The 20,363-nt window shown below is 41.9% G+C and overlaps 1 protein-coding gene across 1 annotated transcript; it reads right to left on the bottom strand.

The window, feature by feature from the left end:
• Window positions 1-2,859: 2,859 nt before the first annotated feature.
• On the bottom strand, window positions 2,860-19,469 carry LOC118004993 (zinc finger protein 426-like). The gene is made up of 7 exons (XM_034996626.1): window positions 19,176-19,469; window positions 11,786-11,833; window positions 11,226-11,311; window positions 10,485-10,611; window positions 9,813-9,893; window positions 8,816-8,898; window positions 2,860-8,355 (listed from the first exon to the last, which is right to left on the bottom strand). Exons 2-7 carry the CDS (start codon window positions 11,808-11,810, stop codon window positions 7,087-7,089), a joined length of 1,671 nt encoding a protein of 556 aa, XP_034852517.1. The 5' UTR covers window positions 11,811-11,833; window positions 19,176-19,469; the 3' UTR covers window positions 2,860-7,086.
• Window positions 19,470-20,363: the final 894 nt, after the last annotated feature.

The raw sequence follows: 20,363 nt of genomic DNA, 5'->3' as shown, positions 1-20,363 counted from the left end.
CTACCCACCTGGATTCTCTTACTGGATTGGCATGATCTTACATTTCAAGCATGGGGCCTGCATCACTGTTAAAGCTGTACATCGAGTCCATCTACACTGAATCACACTGGCCAGGGTAGGGGATGTAAAACGTGTCTGTCAGTTTTGGAAAGAAGACCTTGTGTCCCTTTCTCGAACCCAATCCTATCTCATGAAATCTCAGGATGAAGTATGGGATGAGTGGAGAAAAGGTGAGATTACAGCTAGGAACGTGAGGCAGCATGAGCACATGCCCTATGAACACCACCCTACTAACTGGGGAGGCCCTTCTACTCAAGTTCTGCAGCAAGAGGGTAAGAATAATGAATGTGCTCTTCCACCCCTACATCCAACACCACAGCCTGGCAAAACAACCCTACCATCTTCGTAGCTCAAGCAACAGGTGTCACAGTGATGGGGTCTGGCTCTGTGCTTGTCATTCCAACCATGTGCTGTGAAAACAGCCTCAGTGATACAAATTCATACAGCTCTGATGCCCAAGCTGCTTTGGGTTGGATTATGTCATGTGTGGCCATCAGAGTGCAGCTGCTTGATGACACTCTTTGAGGCTTAATGAAACCATTGTAATGATAATCCAAAGCAAGTTTCCCACATGTCTTACAACTTCAGAAGACATTATCTGTGCACCTTTTTCTCTTGCTCTCATTCACTTTTTTACCTGGGAAAAATGTAAATCCCTGATCACTCTTTCCCTGGGCCATTTGTTAGATGGGTCTTTGCAGTGTGGAATCTTGAGAGAGGAGATCATCTCTCCCATAAGATAAAGAGCAGGCTCACTTACTACTTCAAATACACTAGGTTCTGCAAGCTTAGCATTCTTCTCCTTCAGCACCTGGGCCCTTTGGAACCCCTGAGAGACGGGGACAAAGGGAGCCAATTTACACATGCTGATGCTCATGCTACTGGCCATACCATGAGTCAGTTATGGCCTTTGTCTCTGATGTCAGTGTCTCAGCTCCTCTGCCAACATCCTTGAGATAGTGACAGGCTAACTTAACACCTTGAAAGGGAGTAATCAAATCACACGTTCAAGAATTTTGGTAATGGGAATGACATTATAATAGAGTCATGGTTTTCTGGGAGAGGGAAACAATGGTGGCCAGGCTGAGTATCTGCAGTGCAGTAATGAAATTTCTTCTACAAGAGGTTTCCTCATAATCTGAGCAAGAGGGGAATAAAGGCCCTACCCTTCCTACTTCATGAAGTTGGTTAAGTACTATAGTTACATCAGCTTGTTTTTCCTTAATTTGTTAATCTCCCTGTACATACTGTATGTGGAGCTTATCTATTTGAAATATTTTCAAATCCTTTTCTTTCATTTGGAACATTAGCCCATAATATAATTACTAATACGGGTTTATGTCTAGCATCTCATTTTTCTCAGTATTTATCTCCCCCCCCCAATTCGTAAACTAGTATATTGCCCCTATTCCATCAACCTCGTATATAGGCCTTTATTTCCCCTTATTTCTTTTTATGTTAGACTCAGTGGTAAACTCTAATCATTGATTCCTTGCTTTCAATGTAATGATATTTTGTAAATCATATTTTTGTTCACATTTTGCAAAAAAGCACTGACACTGGGCATTCTTCCTTTATTCAAGAATGGTTCTAAAATTACTCCATTAACCATGTTTACTGTGATTTTGAGTGGACTCTTTGTACAGTTAATAAATATATTTTAAAACACTGATTTTTTATTTTTTAGATTTTGTTTATTTATTTGACACAGAGATCACAAGGAAGCAGAATGGCAGGCAGAGAGAGGGAGAAGCAGACTCCCCGCTGAGAGGGAGCCCAGTGTGGGACTCGATGCCAGGATCCTGGGATAATAACCTGAGCCCAAGTCAGACACTTGACTGAGCCACCCAGGAGCCCCTAAAACGCCGATTTAAAACATATTTCATCAAGACTTGTTCATGGGCATCATTAAATGTTTTATATGCATCTACTGAATTGATATCTATCTTGCTACATTAGTGTTTCATGTTTTACTGCACAAATCCTTTTTTATGTAGGCAAAGAAGTGTTTTTAAAAATTGTATCTGGAGGGGCACCTGGGTGGCGCAGTTGGCCATCTGATTCTTGGTCTCAACTCAGGTCCTGATCTTAGGGTCATGGGATTGAGCTCTGAGTTGGGACTCCGCACTCAGCAGTCTGCTTGGGACTCTCCCTCTGCTCCTCCATCCCATGTGTGCTCTCTCTCAAATAAATTTTTAAAAAATAATTGTATCTGGATTTCCTGTAATGATAATCCAAAGCAAGTTTCCCACGTCTTACAGCTTCAGGAGATATTATCTGTGCACCTTTTTCTCTTGCTCTCATTCATTTTTACCTGGGAAAAATGTAAATCCCTGATCACTCTTTCCCTGGGCCATTTGTTAGATGGGTCTTTAAAAGTCCTTTCAAACTCTCAATTATATACAGATTTTATAGTTTGCTTCTTAAATATAATCCATCTAAAAGCACTGAACTCTTTAATCCTCATAGGATATATATATATATATATATATATATATATATATTTTAAGATTTTATTTATTTGACAGAGAGCGAGCGAGAGCAGGAACACAAGCAGGGGGAGTGGGAGAGGGAGAAGCAGGCTTCCCGCTGAGCAGGGAGCCCAATGCGGGGCTCGATCCCAGGATCCTGGGATCATGACCTGAGCCGAAGGCAGATGCTTAACGACTGAGCCACCCAGGCACCCTCATAGGATATATTTTAACATGTGGGGTGGGGTAGTGGATCCAATCCCTTCTTTTACCCAGAAAAGATGGCCAATTGATTCAGTACCAATTATGATTTTTGACCTACAGATACGAAATTCTAACTTTATTAATAAATTCCTGTATCAGTCTCTAGATGCTTCTGCACTAGTATTGCATTTATGCTCATCCCAGTTTTGATTAGTGTTATGAAAGTCTTAATATTTAGTGGTAAATATGTGAAGGTTGGTAATGTTTGTTGCGTCTACCACTGTAGGTGCTCAGCTTGAGGTACTTCCATTGGTGATATCATTTTTACCTAATTCTTGTGATCATTGCCTCTTTATATCTGCACATTTGAGTAACCATTCTTCCAGTCTTTACAGTGTCACATCAGTACAGAAAAGCCCTTCATCTGTCAGCTCAACTTAGGCTACTTCATGGCTTGCTGGCCATGTCTGCAGGCAACTGGGCTTTCATATGTGTCTGTAATTGAAGGAATAAACATCTCTTTCAGACCGTATAGACCGTTTTCATGGATAAAAACGGTCTCATGTCAGGTCCCTGGACTGATGGGTTTTGCCTCTAGAATCAGTCAAGTGGGATTGAGGCTAGACCTGGCTCCTGCCAGGTCTGCATTGGAGTCTATGGTACACAATCCTGTTACCAGGGCAATTGACCTTGTCTTGACCCTGGTCAGAAAGGATATCACTCCAGGACCCTGGTCAGTAGGGCTGAGACTAGGATAAGGGGTCAATTCAGGGTCCAAAGACAGCAGTAATATTTCTGGTTTTGTGGATAGGCAGGGGTCCTAACATGTCACTTGGCAGGCATAAATGGCCCCAGACCACACCTGAGAGGGACTGGAGCCAAGTCACAAGGCTAACTTAGGGTCCACATCCATGACCCAAGTTCTGTAGGCCTGCCTCAGGGCACTGATGGGCGAGTCTTCCCCTGGGTGGGCAGGATTCCTCCTACTTCATGGCTCAGTGTCTGCACCTGGGTTGAGGGCTGCTTCAAGATCAGCAGGGAGACCAAAGTGAGCAGGCCCACCTCCAGGAACCAGATGGACACAAGTCCTTCTGGATTCCTTTGTGGTCTAGACTGTTGAGGGCTAATATTAAAATATTTCTCTAAAAACTTCTAGCAATTGTCAATTACATTATGGGATTAAAGATACCACAGTCTCTTTCCATTATTTTGTCACTTTTTTGTGTTTAAATACATGTAACAAAATTCACCATTTTAAACACTTAGGTGTACAATTCTATTGAGTTGGCATCAAGTGCATTGGTTTTTGTGCAACCATTACCACTATCCATTTCCAGATGTTTTCATATTCCCAAACGGATACTCTACCCATGAAACATTCATTTTTTGTTCTAATTTCCCTCCACCACCTGCCAGTCATGCACTGAGAAAAGCAGTTTCCACCTGGGTTTTGCTGACAGTAATGGAAAATAAAGGTGCAATTAAAGATAATAAAAGAGGGAATGAAAGAAAGAGGACAGAAGGCAAAGAATGAGGCAATATGTCACTTACGCTATGCAATATGCCACATAAAAACACCTAAGCAAACTACCACTCAAATCTAGATTTCTACACTGGAAGGTCAAAATCATGTCAGTGTGTCCCAGGTAGAATCCACTGCAATCACAAACTTTTTCTGAAAAATGGGGTAAATGAGAAAATATCTCCAAGAAATGTCGTAATTCCATAAAATTATACATGTAAAACAACACGAACAGTTTTGATATGGCAAGCGCTTCAATTACAACTGAAGTACCCTTTTCATTCCACTTATGTAAAAAACACACCCAAGTAAATGAATGTGAACATCAACACTTCAGAGGATGATTTTTGAGAAAACCATGCCACATTTGATGTGAGTGCTTCATATCTAATGTTGGGCATCTGAGGAATGGCTATAGGAAATCTGACCGAGACAGAAATTTGGTGCTGTAATTAGGGAAGAAAGGTAACAAAGTAGTTACTGAAGATGTTGCTGAGAAACAAATACAAAGATAAATAGAAGTCATAGGTGCTTTGGGAATAGAGGAAAATAAACAGATCTATCACAAGAGAAAAATAACCAGAAAACTTAAATTCACAATATTTGCATTTGGGGTCCACGAGGTCCTCTTGGTTCTGAGGCCAGTGTCCCATCATGGACCATCTCTCCTAGGCAGAGAAGTCTTCCCAGGACCCCCATCACATCCTTGTTGCCCAGGCTGTCGATGAAGAGTTCAGTATGGGTGTAACCACAGTGCACATCACTGAGGTAATCGAGCTTCCGCAGTTAGAATGGTTCCAGCAGAACTGAGCTAGACTGCCAGGCTTCTCCCATAGGAAAAGGAGATCACAGAGCAGTGAAACCCACAGGTGGAAAATGCTTCATATTTCCCCATGTAGAAGACATTCTTATTGAGGAGGAGACAATCCAAGAGTATGAAAAGAGAATCCCAGTGAGACAAAAGTCAGCTGGCATGGTTACTGACACACACAGATGTTACTGATGAGGGTACCAGATTGCTGGAATTAGGACTTGTGGGTTTTGAGATAATCAGTGTCAGTGTATTATATACTGCCATACACACAGTGCAGTTAAGACTACACCCATACTCAAGAGAATCACCTCATCTCCCAATCTCTTTCAAACACAAACATACGGGAATGTACCCAGGTCACTTTTTAAGTAGGCTCCACGCCCAGCCTGGAGGCCAATGCAGGGCTTGAACTCACAACCCTGAAATCGAGACCTGAGCTGAAATCAACAGTCGGACATTTAACCGACTGAGCCACCCAGTGCCCCATCCAGGTCACGTCTGATCAGGAGTTACCACTAAACTTGATTTGGTGTGTACTCCACTGATTTGATTAAGCCAGAAGGGAAGTGACAGTAAGCTGCTGTAGCCTCCAAGGCCACTCATGACCTAACTAAAGGCTGCTCAAGTGTTACAAGTATCTGAATGTGTTAACTCAAAATTGAAACAAGGTTCTGATGGATTCTGTCTCTATCCAAAGGCCACTTTCAAGAACTGCCAGTGGGGCATCAAGTATAACAGAGTATCAGGACCTGTCCTATTCTCAAGGTTTCCCATCTCATACATCTGAAGTGATGTAAACGAACCAGCACGTCACATGCCAGGTGCAGCTCTTTCTGAACACAGGCAAAGGACATAATTGTTCTTCCAGGCTGTGGTGATTTGGGAACAAAGAGAATATTCTCTGTTCCTAGCCTCTCCATGTACTGCCTGAGGTTAAAGGTATTTTCTAACCTAGTACTAGGTGTGTTGTTCTCTTTCCAAGGCTATGAGATCAGGGTGTATAACCTCACCGTTTATAAAGTCTTTTCTGACCCAGGAAGATCAGGTGTGAGAGAGAAACAAGAGCATTTTCAGGAAATGTAGAGACCTATATCCTCCCCCTTCACCAGCATGAGGCATTGTAGATGGACTCCGTGAGCAGTGAACGGACTCACATGTTCACTATCTTCACAGTATTAGACAAGGTCATATACCTACAGGATCCAGGTAGTTTGTATAACATTAGGTCTAACGGTAGTAGTCCCACATGGGGCCAGGCTGCAAACCAGGTATAGAAACTAGACTGGACTAGCATTGCTATTGGGCAGAAAGCCAGAGCATTCCCAAAAATGTTCAGGGCAGAGTGGCACACGTTCAAACCAGATCTATGAAGCCAGCCTGTAAGTTGAGTCCCAAATGGCTCTTAAACAACTTCACTGTGTTCCTCCAGCACCGTTTGTAGAAGACTCTGCTTTCCCACATTGTTTAACTTCACAGGCATCTAACTAGTGAGTTCTTTCATGTATTGGGACACCTGTAGACCTTTCCACATTCCTCATATGGTTTCCCTCCAACGTGGCTTCATTTTTGAAATGCACTGGAATAACAGTCCTTGTCAAACTTATTACGTACATAAGTCTTCAACGTATTGTGTATTTTTAGGCGTTAAGTCATGACTACGATGTGAAGCCTTTCTCACATTCCTTACATTCAAGGGGTTGCTCTCTGGTATCAATTTTTACATGTTGAGATTGGCCTAAGGAAACAGTGAAGGCTTTCCCTCGGTGTTTACATTCATAGGGCTTATCTCCAGTGTGACTTCAAATGTGCAAGTAGTGAAGGCTTTCCCACAATCCGTATACTCAAAGGACCGCTCTCTACTTTGAATTGTATGTTTATAAAGGTTGGAAGACCAAGTGAAGCCTTTCCCATACTCCTTACTTTAATAGGGTTTCTCTCCAGTGTGAACGCTTAAATGTCAAATCAGGATGAGAGCACTAGTGAAAGCCTTCCCACAGTACTTAACGTTCATAGGGCTACTCTCGAGAGTGATTTCTCAAATGGCTATTAAAATATAAGAAAGTCCTAAAGGCTTCCCCACATTCACCACATTGAAAGGGTTTCTCTCCACTATGAGGTCTCAAACGTTCATTTAGATATGAGGAATTACTGAAGGCTTTCTCACATTCACCACATTCAAAGGGCTTCCCTCCACTGTGAGTTCGTAGATGTTTTTTAAGGACTGAGGGCCAAACGAAAGCTTTCCCACACTCCTTACATTGATAGGGTTTCTCTCCGGTGTGAATTCTCAAATGTACACTAAGTCGTGAGGAATTAGTGAAGGCTTTCCCACACTCCTTACACTTATAGGGCTTCTCTCCCGTGTGAATTCTCAAATGTTCGTTAAGAATTGAGGAACTACTGAGGGCCTTCCCACATTCCTTACATTTATAGGGCTTCTCACCACTGTGAGTTTGAACATGTTTACGAAGGACTGACAGCCAAGCAAAGTGTTTCCCACATTCCTTACATTTATAGGGCTTCTCTCCAGTGTGAATTCTCAAATGTTCATTAAGAACTGAAGAACGACTGACGGCTTTTCCACATTCCTTACATTTATAGGGCTTCTCGCCACTGTGAGTACGCACATGTTTACGAAGGAGTGAGGGCCACTGGAAGTGTTTCCCACATTCTTTACATCGGTAGGGTTTCTCCCCAGTGTGAATCCTCAAATGCACATAAAGCCGTGAAGATGTAGTGAAGGCTTTCCTACATTCACTACATTCAAAGGGTTTTCTTCCAGTGTGAAGTCGAATGATATGATTATTGAGGCACTTGGAATCTGCATAAGACTTCCCACATTGTTTACATTCATGGGGTTCTTGAGCAGCGTGTGTCTGCACATGCTCATTTTGACCTGCTGAGAAAACTGAAGCTTTTATAAATTGCTTCCATTCATTGAAATCTCTTCCATTGTGAGTTCTCCTATGTGCCTGAAAGTGTGAACGACTAATGAACGTTTTCCCACAGTCACTGCATTCAAAAGTCTTCTCTGCTACGCTGGTTCTCTCATACACTGCATGTGGAGTCCGGCTGAAGACTTTACCACACTGATTAAACTCAGAAAGTTTCTCTCTAGTAGAGTTTTTCTTTTGCAGATTAAGGAGGCCATTGTGATACTGATTACACTCAAAACTGTTCCCTCTATTTTGAGTTCTCATGTGGGTCTTAAGGTTTAAATATTTACTCAAGACTCTTCCACCTTGCTCACAGTCAGAGAGTTCTGCTCCATGGTAGGTCCTTTCCTGTTGATGGAAGGGATGAAAGTTGATGATAGGATTTTCAGACTGATTACAAATTTCAACCTTATAATGCAAGAAACATGATGATGATGACTCTTTGCATTTTCATTACATAAATACAGTTCCTGTTGATTTCTTTCAAGTTAAACCAGGGAACTCTTCTACCAAAAACTGATGCCATCTACTCTTAAGATCATTCCATTAAAATTTCGCAAAAATGTTTAAAGACTCAATGACAAGTTATGTATCTGGGAATGTGTACCTGTGGCATCTCGGGAGCAACAATTCTCAAGATAGATTTGGATTATAAATCCCAAATCATCATATTCAGAGTATCTCTGAATTACTCTGTCTTTGGTGGATGCCATTTGTCTCAAATATCTCAACTTGCATTGAATTTTATAACAGGACCATCCATCTTTTTTGAATGTGGAATATAAGAAATGTCACATATCAATCTTACTTTTTGTATTTCAATGGCTGTTTTTCCTCCAAAAAAATCCTGGTGAGATGCTGACCCTTTTGTTTGAGGTTGTGTTTCCCATTCTGAAATAAAACAAAAACACAAATTTAAATATTTGCAGGAAGAAATCATAGGCTAAACAATTTTAAATTAAGCTTGGGTGGCTCAGTTGTTAAGCATCTGCCTTCGGCTCAGGTCATGATCCCAGGGTCCTGCGATCGAGCCCCACATCAGGCTCCCTGCTTGGCGGGAAGCCTGCTTCTCCCTCTCCTGCTCCGCCTGCTTCTGTTCCCTCTCTTGGTGTCTCTCTCTCAAATAAATAAAATTATTAAAAAAAAAAAAAAAGACTCAAGTTTTCTTTATGTTCATATTAAAAATGGTGAAATAACAAGAAAGAAAAAAGGTTCACTGGTTTCTTTATGGGAAAAATATGACAATAGGTGTGCAGGGATAGACTTCAGTGGCTAGTACTAAAAAATAATTTTCTGAAAAACATGTCAAACAATAACAAGATATTATCAAGGTAACATATGATCAAGTAGATACGTGAAAAATACCTGGACAAGGACGATACACCAAAATTATAAACTTTTTTTTTTTAAGATTGCATTTATTTGACAGAGACACAGCGAGAGAGGGAACACAAGCAGGGAGAGTGGGAGAGGGAGAAGCAGGCTTCCCGCAGAGCAGGGAGCCTGATGCAGGGCTCGATCCCAGGTCCCTGGGATCATGACCTGAGCCAAAGGCAGACGCTTAACGACTGAGCCACCCAGGTGCCCCCAAAATTATAAACTTAAAGAAGAATTAGAACAGGTCATTTGTGCGATCATAGAAATTTTAAGTAAAAGAGTGAAGGAAGGTGAAGATATCCAAAAACATCAGAGATAAATGGCTTCAGCCCTCTAAGACAAATGTATCTTAAAAATTTTACACATTAAAGTTGCAAAGATGCCATCCTATAGGTTGACCAGTTAAGTTTGTTAATAACAACACTCACCTTGGAAAACTCCCTTCTCCACTGTCCTCAGCTCTTGTTGTTCCAACCAAGCGATCAACTTAGGTTTCGACAGTTGATATTCTGTCCACAGGAAAAGGCACATTAACAGGAGAGGCTTATGCAAGAGATGACAAAGCTTCCGATGAATCCAAAACTTTATTTCTAATGAAAGCAGAGAAATTATCCCGAAAGGACCAAAAGAGGCAAATACTCCCCTTCTGACAAAAGAGTAGTTATCTCTTAACCCCTGAAAGCCAAATTTGAATGTATGCACATATTTACAGAGCATAAAGGTATTTATTCAAATCGGAAATAAAGGAGATGAAGAAAGGAGATCTTTGTTCTGACGGGGAAACCACTAGAAGAGTGGCCCTCAAATGTTGGGAGTGTCTCACAATCATCAGGATGGCTTACTGAAACACAGAAGATGGGGCAACAACCCCAGCTTAATAATTCAGAATGTCAAAAGTGGCATCTAAGAATGTAAATTCCAAACAGAGTGATGGTGTTGCTGTTGGCCCCATGGCCACGTTTACAGAACACCCATTGCAGATTATAACCCATTAGTGTAGGGACTATGCATCTCTTTCTTCCAGTTATGTTCAGAGGGCATCACCAAGGCTGGAAACACATAAAGTATATGACACGTATCTGGAATGTTGGCAGCCTCACCTACTGCGACCAGGTTCTGATAGTTCTCCAGCATCACGTTTCTGTATAGGTTTCTCTGAGTGAGGTCCAGTAATAGCCACTCCTCCTGGGTGAAGTCCACTGCCACATCCTGGAAGGTCACTGCAATCTAAACCATCACACCCATGTTGGCCTGAGACAAGAAACATCTCCACCAATGTTCACGGGAGAATAAGGACAGGAGACTCAATACCTATGCAGGGTTATGAGATTTCTCATTATCCTCCCACGGTTCCATGATCCTAGGTCCTCTTCTCCCCATCTAAACTCACTCACTGCTCATCTCCACTCATATGGCTTTAATGGCACCTTTTAAGCTTTTGAGCTTATCTCAGCAAAACCGTAGTAGTTCTTATTTCCCTCTATTGCAGTAGACTTCTGAGCACACTAAAGATCCTTGATAAACAGCGCAGAATGACTAAATTCTGTGAGAAAAAGATACTTAACACCTTCCTTACCATGTCAGAGCACACAGCAAAGTGGAAATATGCACCTGGTATCCATGAGGTTCATAGGTGATTAGTGAAATACTAAGATTATTTTCAGAGTAATCCTTTTCAATATGAGAGTTTCCACTTCCAGGGAAAATGCAACTGGGGATTCAGTCCTTGTGTGGGGTTTATTTACTTTAGGAAGCTCAGGACACAGATGTACCTAGAAGGAATGTATCCACCTGGTGGATATAAGTACGGCATTCTGTTGATTGATATGCTTTTTTATTACCTGTTGATAATTTTTCAGCCAGACAGCCACCATCCTTTCTGCCTCTGTGTTTTCCTCAGGAAGACAAAAAGGATCTCTAGAAAGATCTTGGAGAAAAAAAAAAAGAATACTTAGAATGCAGCATGACCGGAATCACCCACCTGAAAAATCATTCCATCCTAGTTTGAGATTCCCATATATCCCTGCACACTCAAGAAATCTCACATAAATACACACTCTACTGGATAAAATATCAGAGTAGCCCTGCCTCACCTGGAGCCATAAAAGGGACGTGTTAGACATACTGCCCATGAGGAAAGGGGTCATCATCTTATTTTACAGGTATGGAAACCTAATCCCTGGGAAATCCGATTCTTTATTTGCCCAAGATAATAAAACTCATCAATGGGATTATGCAGCACCAAGTCCCAAAGCACACACACCAGGAAGCTGACCTAGATAACAGCATTCTCTGGCATATTTCAGCTCTAAGTAAACCAGCAGCCTGACTGCTTAGGCCCTATATTGTGTAGGGGTGACCTTTAAGAATCCTCTGAAAATAAGAATCAACAATGAATTACCGTGGGTCAGATCAATGGCTGCCATCCTGGGAGAGTGATGAAATTTGCCTGATGAGAAATTTGATGCCAAGATCAGTTCAGTGCAACTTAAGAATCTAAGTAAATATGGCAATCTTCATTACTTTTGACAGTGTTACCCAGAGTACTTTTCATATCAATCATTAATCAGCAAGCGTTACTAATCCATTATCAAACATCATACATTAGCTCTCTCTCTGTAGATGATATATGGGAAATTCACTAAAAATATTATAACCTTTGGCATGAAAGTCAGTCATAACTATTACCACTTCCTGACGTTAGATACATAACAGATGTCCGTCTCACTAGGAGCTGTATGTATATCAGCTCACCTAATTATCATAACAACCCTTTACAATGGGTATCATTAGCCCTATTTAATAGCTGATAAAGCTAGATTTTTACTAATCATTGGTCCAGTACCATCCAATTAAGGAAAAAAGAGATCCACAGTTGAATGCAGATAGGCTTCTCTCAAATGTTTGAGATCCTGAGGTTCTTATTCCCAAATATGATCAGACGTCATTCTAGACCTGCATTGTCCATTTTGGTAGCCAGAAGCCACATATGCTATTGAGTACTTGATATGCAGTTAGTAAAACAGGATTTTAGATTTTATTTATTTTTAATTAAATTTTAAATTTAAAACTTTTTGCAATAAAAAATCTTAAAAAAAAAAACTTTTTGCAAATTTACTTATTAGAAAACCTAAATGTTTGCGTAAGCTTAAATATATCTATTTTCTCAACTCTATTTATTACATGATTCAAACGCATAAAATACATCTGATGAAAATTTTGTGTCCAATGAATTCTGAATTCATGAGAAGAATTTAAAATACCTCAATTTTTATATGGGTTACATACTGAAATACTTATATGATTTCCTTGTTTTTTGTTTATTACAGTTACAGAAAAGCTTTAATCATATACTTGGCCTACACATTATATTTCCATTGGCCAGCACTGGCCTACAATACTGCTGGATATTATGAAGAGGAGAAAAATGAAGTGTTTGATTTGGTTAACACCCCTGAGCTTCACTTCATGGAGCTTCGAGTGGCTTGGAGCCCTGTGCCTCCTTTTAATTTATCATAACAGGCTTATTCTTTTGTCCTTTCCACAAATAATTAAGAAATTGTGGTCCTGTGCTAGGCACTATGCAGAAAACAGTGATATATACAGAAAACGTCCCAGGGCTTAATGGCCCAACATTCCAAAGGGACAAGATATTCAATTATTAATGAACACCTCTGTTTTATCAGTGCTTATGGAGCAAAAAATCAAGTAGGTGAGAAAATAGAGTATCCTATACATAAACACAAATATTGTGGGTTGCTTCTTGGGTAATGTAATGACAGAAAAAGGAAAATAACCATAGGCTGTTCTAAACAGGACCCAAAATTTTAAGAAAAATAATGCTGGAAGGATTTTACAAAACTCAGAAGACTCTTTAAGTATTCAACAGCCTCAGGAGGGTCTTGATTGAGGCTCAAAGCAATCAAGGTTTGCCCACTGCCCCTTGCCCTGGCAAAGGAGCAATGCCAAATCACTGTCCTTTACAATGATCTATTTTAGGAGTCTTTCCACAGAACTTCCTTTTCATATTACCACTTCTGTTTTTCCACCAAGTTTTTATTTTATTTTTATTCCTTTCTTAATAAGGCTTCCTTCTTATTTTAATCTTTTAACCTGATACAGTCTAAAGGACAACTCCTATGTTGAAAATTATTGACTCAGGCGCCTGGGTGGCTCAGTTGGTTAAGCGACTGCCTTCGGCTCAGGTCATGATCCCAGGGTCCTGGGATCGAGTCCCACATCAGGCTCCCTCTCAGCGGGGAGCCTGCTTCTCTCTCTGCCTCTGCCTGCCACTCTCCCTGCTTGTGCTCTCTCTGTTAAATAAAGAAAATCTTAAAAAAAAAAAAAAAGAATTATTGACTCTTTAATAAACTGAACAGAGAACAGCAGCCCAAATGCTGATCTACAGAATGGTATCCAAATGATGACAAATGCTGGAAGTTCCAGTTTCGTTACCATAAGCCAAATTAACCCTCACAACACAAGATACTTCATTCTACAGATGAAAAGTGCTATACAATGAAATGCGCAGATCTTAAGTATTCTGAGGATGAGCTTTGACAAATTTACCCATATAAGGAGCAGTTCAAGGAAGACAGAGAATATATTCATCTCTCCAAAAAGCCTTCACCCTTCTGGTTCATTCCCTCACCCTCATTCCAGATGATCATTATCTGATTTCTGTCAATTACTAGATTTGTTGTTAAGCAGTACGCACATCATTTATAAATCTATATCCTGACAATTTTCTCTTGTTTAGAGAAACAATAAGGGAGAAACAGTCTTAAAACTCCCGAGGAAGTGCAGAAATGTCCATTTCTTCTTGTATTTCTGTCAAGCAGTGGTTTATATTTCGTGCAACAATATTGTGGGGGTACATACAAACTTTGAAACTGTACCAATCTTGGAGATACTGAATCTTCTATTGTAAACTGCTCTATCTCCAGTAATGCTTTATATGACAATGTTGTCTGACATAAGGAGGATTTTACAAAACTCAGAAGACTTTCTTTTGGAGAGCTCTTTGGAATGTAAGTGTGTGGGGATCTCAGTCTTCTGAGCACTCACCCACCAGCCAGGAATGTCTGCAAACTGAATACCTATTTCCCATGGATACCTGATGTGTCTGCCCACCAGACATGGCTTGGCTGCAATCGAGAGATTTTCAAATGTTTGTCCAATGCCTGCTGACTACCTCTGCTGCAGGACACCCAGCCAACTTCTTTACAATCAATAGACTGCAATGATACCTTGCAAATAAGATATGACCCAATCTTGGGGAGAAGACATCCCTATAAATCTGACCTTATTACTGTTCAACTCTAGGATCTAACAGAGTGCTCTTTACATCTTTATGTTACTCTTCCCATGTATATCAAGAAATCAAGGAGTGGTTTTTGTCTTCTGATTAGACCCAGACTTATACAGAATTGAAACAGACAGTGATTGCAGGAGATACACATGTAGAGGTGAGATCTGGGGGTTGATTTCATCAAGTCTTTGGTCTGGAGCAAGACGCTGAGCTCCTTGAAAGACACTCAGCTGCATTATGAAAATCAAGCTCTGACCTATGGCTCACTCTGAAGATGTACACAGAAGCACTTGCCTTGGGAATCCAAGTGAATGCTGTTACCTCAGTAATGATGACTACAAAGATTGTGGTGAGAGATAGATTCTTTTTTTTTTTTTTTTTTTTAAGATTTTATGTATTTGACAGAGAGAGATACAGCGAGAGAAGGAACACAAGCAGGGGGAGTGGGAGAGAGAGAAGCAGGCTTCCCGCCGAGCAGGGAGCCCGATGTGGGGCTTGATCCCAGGACCCTGGGATCATGACCTGAGCCAAAAGCAGATGCTTAACGACTGAACCACCCAGGCGCCCCAAGACATTGATTCTTATGACTAGAGTTGCACAGAAAATGGCCTGCTCAGATTTACTAAGACAAGCTCAAACCAAGGTCTGATAACCACAAAGCCTCAAGACAGCTCTTAAAAAGGACATTTCTTGTGGCCACAGGACTGACACAGTTGAAAATCAAACACGAAATTTAATTGCACAGGTAAAATTACAACCACGATTAGAGTGTCTACATCAACTAGTTGTTCATGTGAAAATTAGGGCACTGATACAGGAAGAATGAGAACTTGAAAACGAATGGGGATATTGAGTCAGACAAAGATGAAACTTACAATCGTGAATCCACAAGATACTAACTCTCCCTTATCAGAAGTCTCCTGCCCTTTGGTTTCTGAAATGAGCCTTCCTCTGCTTAAAAATACTGAGGAAATCTCACCTGGGGCAGAAGTCTTAGAAGGAAATGCTCCTCTCTTCAAGATCCACCCAAACCACTGCCCCTAGTGACAATGAATTCACAGTCATGGGGAACAGGGATACAACACAGTGCAAGATAAAATAGCCTGTACAACAAAATAGTTCCAACTAGGATAATATATAGAAGAAACCTGAGTACCCTGTGGGGGAATAAACTGTAAGCATGCCAGACCCATAAGGTTGGAATATAACAATAAACTGTGCCAAATTCATTGACATGGGGGCACTTATTAGACAGTCTGGGTTTAATATATACTATATCTCATGGACCCAGGGAAAGCTCTAATAGCTTACTTGCTTGGCTGATACCAGAGACTCAATGGTGACCTACAGTAATGAGTTCACATGCCAGAACTTCCACAACAAAATGTGAAGGAGCAAATCCTAGGGAGATAGCAATGTAGCACTGGATTTATCCTGTGTGATATACAGCCCCATTCCCCATTCTATGTTGAGGGAACAGAAGATTCTCCACAAAGGTATGGAGAAACGGTAAGTGGACGGCCTCCATCCTAGAGGCCTCTGTGGTTATTCTCCATGACAGGTGAGGTATGACTGTAGGGGCTATACCATCACTGAGATAAACTCCCTGATTTCACTGGGGATGATGAGAAGCCAGAGTAGCAGAAATCAAGGAGGCGGCACTTAGTTGCCGAAGACAAAGAGGGCACATGAACCACGAAGAGCAGTGGGAATGAAACAGGAATCAGAGTGCTTTGGCCTGCAGAGACCTCTCGTGGTGGCTAACTGATCCCAGCCTAATTGGTCCCTTGCAATGAAGAGATATGCGGCCTATTACAGCAGAGGTCAACAAACCTGCACTAACAGTCCATACAGTACTTTTTAGGCAGAGCAGGCCAAATAGTCTCTGTGCTATACATACTCAAGTCTGTCACTGTGGTTTCACAGAAGCCATAGAAAATATGTAAACCAATGAATATGGTTAGGTTTGTCTAAAACTATTTACAAAAACAGGTGGAGAGCCAGATTTGGCCCAGGGTCCAGTTTGCCAACCTATGTACTAGAATTTTATTTGATGTCTGTAACAAGTAGTTTCAAGTACAGTAACCAAAACTCTGATTTGACTGACCACAGTGGAAAGTCACAGCCCCCTACCCAACTTCCAAACACAGACCATATCACAAACTAAGAGCTCCTTCATATCATCACCACTGTTCATACTATAAACCTTCCTACAGACTCTTCATAAGGGGATGTACAGTCATTTACAAGTGACTATGCATGGGGGAAAAGGAAATACTCAGACAGTCTCTAAGAGGGCACTAATTCCTGAGGATCCAAAATATCATTGTGGCACACCACCAAAGTGGAGGCTTATGGTAGTCAGGTGATTTTTTAAAAAGTCTTAACTTCAATGAACTCAGACTGGACCAGCTGCAGCAAGCACCCACCCTATATTTATTTCCTTCCCCAAAACCTAAATATATAATTGGATTTTTTGGCAACTGGCAGAATTTCCTTATCTCTGACCCACCGGGTAAGGACCATTATGGTAGGAAAAGCTAAAAGGAGGATCCTGGAATTCCCCACCACTGGACAAAATAATCCAGAAACAATACCAACACTGCAGGGGGAAATGCAAGGTTTAATGCTTCAAAAGATTAGCTGCATCTATACCCTTCCCGTTTTCATTACTATACAAGTCATTACAGGATAACATTACAATTTAGTCTTTAGGTAACTGATTTTCGTGAGATTGTAACTAAATTTGAGCAGTAGTTACTATAGACTGTGAGGGGGATAAAATGACTTGATGTACATTTATAACTCCTTTATGCAGCATAATATGGAGTACATATCACCCACAAGATAGTATGTGAAAGATCTTTTGTAGTCTCTGGACCTGAAGCTGGCAAACTATAAATCACAGGGCTGTTTTTGTAAATCAAATTTTATTGGAGCAAAGCCATATCCATTTATTTACTAAGGTCTATGGTTGCTTGTGCACTACAAAGGCAGAGCTGAGTAATTCCAGGCCTTATGGCCAACAAATCATAATGCAGTCACGGAAAGAGGACTGCAACTACCTCCATTTTGACCTCAAACTTTGTAATTGATTAAGGTCTTCTTTCCAGCTCATCTCTTAACTCAGACAAAAATCCAAAAGGGCAAAGCATCTCTGATGGGAACTGAAACTTCCTGCTCAAGCTTTAAGGACTACCCTGGGCCAGCAAGACCCCATGTGATTGATTCCAAGGCAATAACTGACCTGATCTTTGCTCACCTGCAAGTACGCACTGACTTCTGTCCCACATGTTCCTTATAAAAAACGAAGTATTTTCAGAACTTCGGCAACCATCTTTGAGATACTAGTTCGCTCTCTTTCTGGTATTGGCCTCACTGACATGTATTTCTATCTTGTTTCACCACCACTCGTTTCTCTGCCTTTGATTTTGTCAGTGACCAGTGGCCGAACCTGGTCTGTTTTAGAACCCCAGAGACGGGTGCTCTTGCATCCCTGAGCCCCAGCTACACTACTACCTTGACCTTTTCTAACAAAAGTCTACCAACCTCTGTACCGTACCCAATTACCATATTACAAAATTACAAGACAAAGAAAACATTTAAACACGTCATGGAAATAAAATCACAAATATCAAGAGTATGTGTTTCTCAAAGAGCATGTGACTCTCCCAAGTCTGTATTATGAAGAAACAACAGCTCTGCTTTAGCTTAAAAGAAACTAAGAGACATAAACATATACATTGTCATATATAAACCCTAACCAAGTCCTACATCCAAAAACATTCAAAAACATATTTTGAAACAATGTATAGGATTTTCGTTTTTACAGAGCAGGTATTAGATAACATTTTTAATTTTCTTGGGTGAAATCAATGTATTATCGTTTTAGTAGCAAAATGGTCCTTATCTTTAGGAAATACATTACCAAGTATTTAAAGGTCAAGTATCACGCCTGCAATTTATTTCCTTTTTACTCTCAAACAGTACACTAAAAAATACATTTCTCTATCCAGAAAGAGCAACCATGCAAAATGCGAAAACGGGTGAATTTACTTCGACGCACATTCATAGCAGTAGTATTTACATTTCCTTTAGGTTTAAGATCTTACGAAACAAAATACCCTTAATCCAAACGTCCTGTAATTGTGAAATTCAATTATTCTACAAGTGGGGTAATAAAGCCTCCATTCTTCTCTCCAAGAGTCCCCTGGTTTGAAACCTGGTGGGGATGGACGGGTTCAGGAGGGAAGGATGATAAGGTAGGTGAAAACTTTCCCTTCAGTACAGAGACGTGTGTATAACCAGCTCCTGAAATATGCACACTGCAGACATCCGACAAAGCCCATTAGCTTCCTACTAAGATACAGTGTGTCCAAAACAAAGACCAGCGTGACAAAGCCACACTCTCAGCCGAAACATTCTCTTCCACACGAAAAGGAAACACAGGCCCTTGTGAACCAACTTTCCCAAAACTCACCAGTCAGGTCCCCGAAAAAGCGAGGACGCGGGGCGGACTCTGGGTCACTCCCAACAGCTGCAATTCTCTTCCTTGCGGAGAAGTCACAAAGGTTGCTTGCACAGCGGATACAAAGACCCCGCGGAAGCGCCCTGACAGCAGGTCCGCAGCGGCTCCGGGCGGGAACCGCCGGCCCCCGCGACCTCTCGGGCGATCTAGGCGGATGCGAACCGAGCGACCCGGCCCCTCCGCAGGCCCATCGGCGACCCTGACTAAACCCGTCCCTGGATTCCCTCCTCTTTCCCTCCCCTTCACGCCGCCCTCACCACAGCCGGCCCACGGACGACCTCTACCATCCCGACGCGCTGAACGCGGCCCAGAAGAGGCAGCGGAAGAGAGCCCGGCGGGCGTGTGACGCCACTTCCGCTTCCTGCCGGGGCTCGAGGGGCGGGGCTTCCACTTCAGACCGCCCAGCTGCTGTTCCCTCCCTCACCGGCTTGGGGTGGGCGGCTGGGCTGGGCGCTTGGTCTGAGGCCGGGATGCGGCCCGGAGGACACGGCTGGGGCTGGAACCAGGTATGTGGGCGCGACTACCCGCGGAGAGCGCGACCCGTGCGCGGGGGCGGCCCGGGCTGGCGTGGGGCGAAGCCCAGCTCCAGTTTGGGCGGTGCGAGGACCCCCTGGACAAACCCCACAGCCTGCGCAGTGAAAGGTTTCCTGCCTCCCTCCCCGCACGTCCTAGACAGCCTTTACAGTCGTCCCATATCGATAAGCCCGAGAATCCAGTTTTTAGGATCCCGTTTTTAGGCCTTTATCTTGGGTGTTATTGGGTGGCCTTTTTGCAGTAAAGAAAGATCTTTTTAAACACGATTGGGTATCCCATCTATTCAAGACTTAGGGGAGGGGAGTGAGAGGGCAATGGACGAAATATGTGAAGGGGATTAAGAGGTACAGTCTTCCAGTTATAAAATAATTAAGACAGGGGATGTAATGTACCCACATGTGGAATATAGTCAATGTAACATTTCACCATTCTTTGTGTGGTGACAGCTGTTAACTAGTCTTACTGTGGTGACCATTTCATGACGTGTATATATGCCAAATCACTGTGTACCCCTGAAACTAATCAAATACTGTATGTCAGTTGTTCATCGATAAAAAGAAACGTGTTGGGCGGGCACCTGGGTGGCTCAGTCGGTTAAGCGACTGC

The sequence above is a fragment of the Mirounga leonina genome, unplaced genomic scaffold, assembly GCF_011800145.1.
Source record: "Mirounga leonina isolate KUSES-001 unplaced genomic scaffold, KU_Mleo_1.0 Mir_94, whole genome shotgun sequence".
NCBI classification, from domain to species: domain Eukaryota; kingdom Metazoa; phylum Chordata; class Mammalia; order Carnivora; family Phocidae; genus Mirounga; species Mirounga leonina.
This window is presented reverse-complemented; position numbering and strand designations above follow the sequence as displayed.

Bases quoted from the DNA above. Each gene is read 5' to 3' on its own strand.
- LOC118004993 (XM_034996626.1), bottom strand. From the start codon at position 11,810: ATGGCAGCCATTGATCTGACCCACG. The intron at 11,312-11,785 runs GTAATTCATTGT...TTTTTCTCCAAG, and splicing joins AGCCATTGATCTGACCCACG to ATCTTTCTAGAGATCCTTTT. The intron at 10,612-11,225 runs GTAATAAAAAAG...GTGATGGTTTAG, and splicing joins GGCTGAAAAATTATCAACAG to ATTGCAGTGACCTTCCAGGA.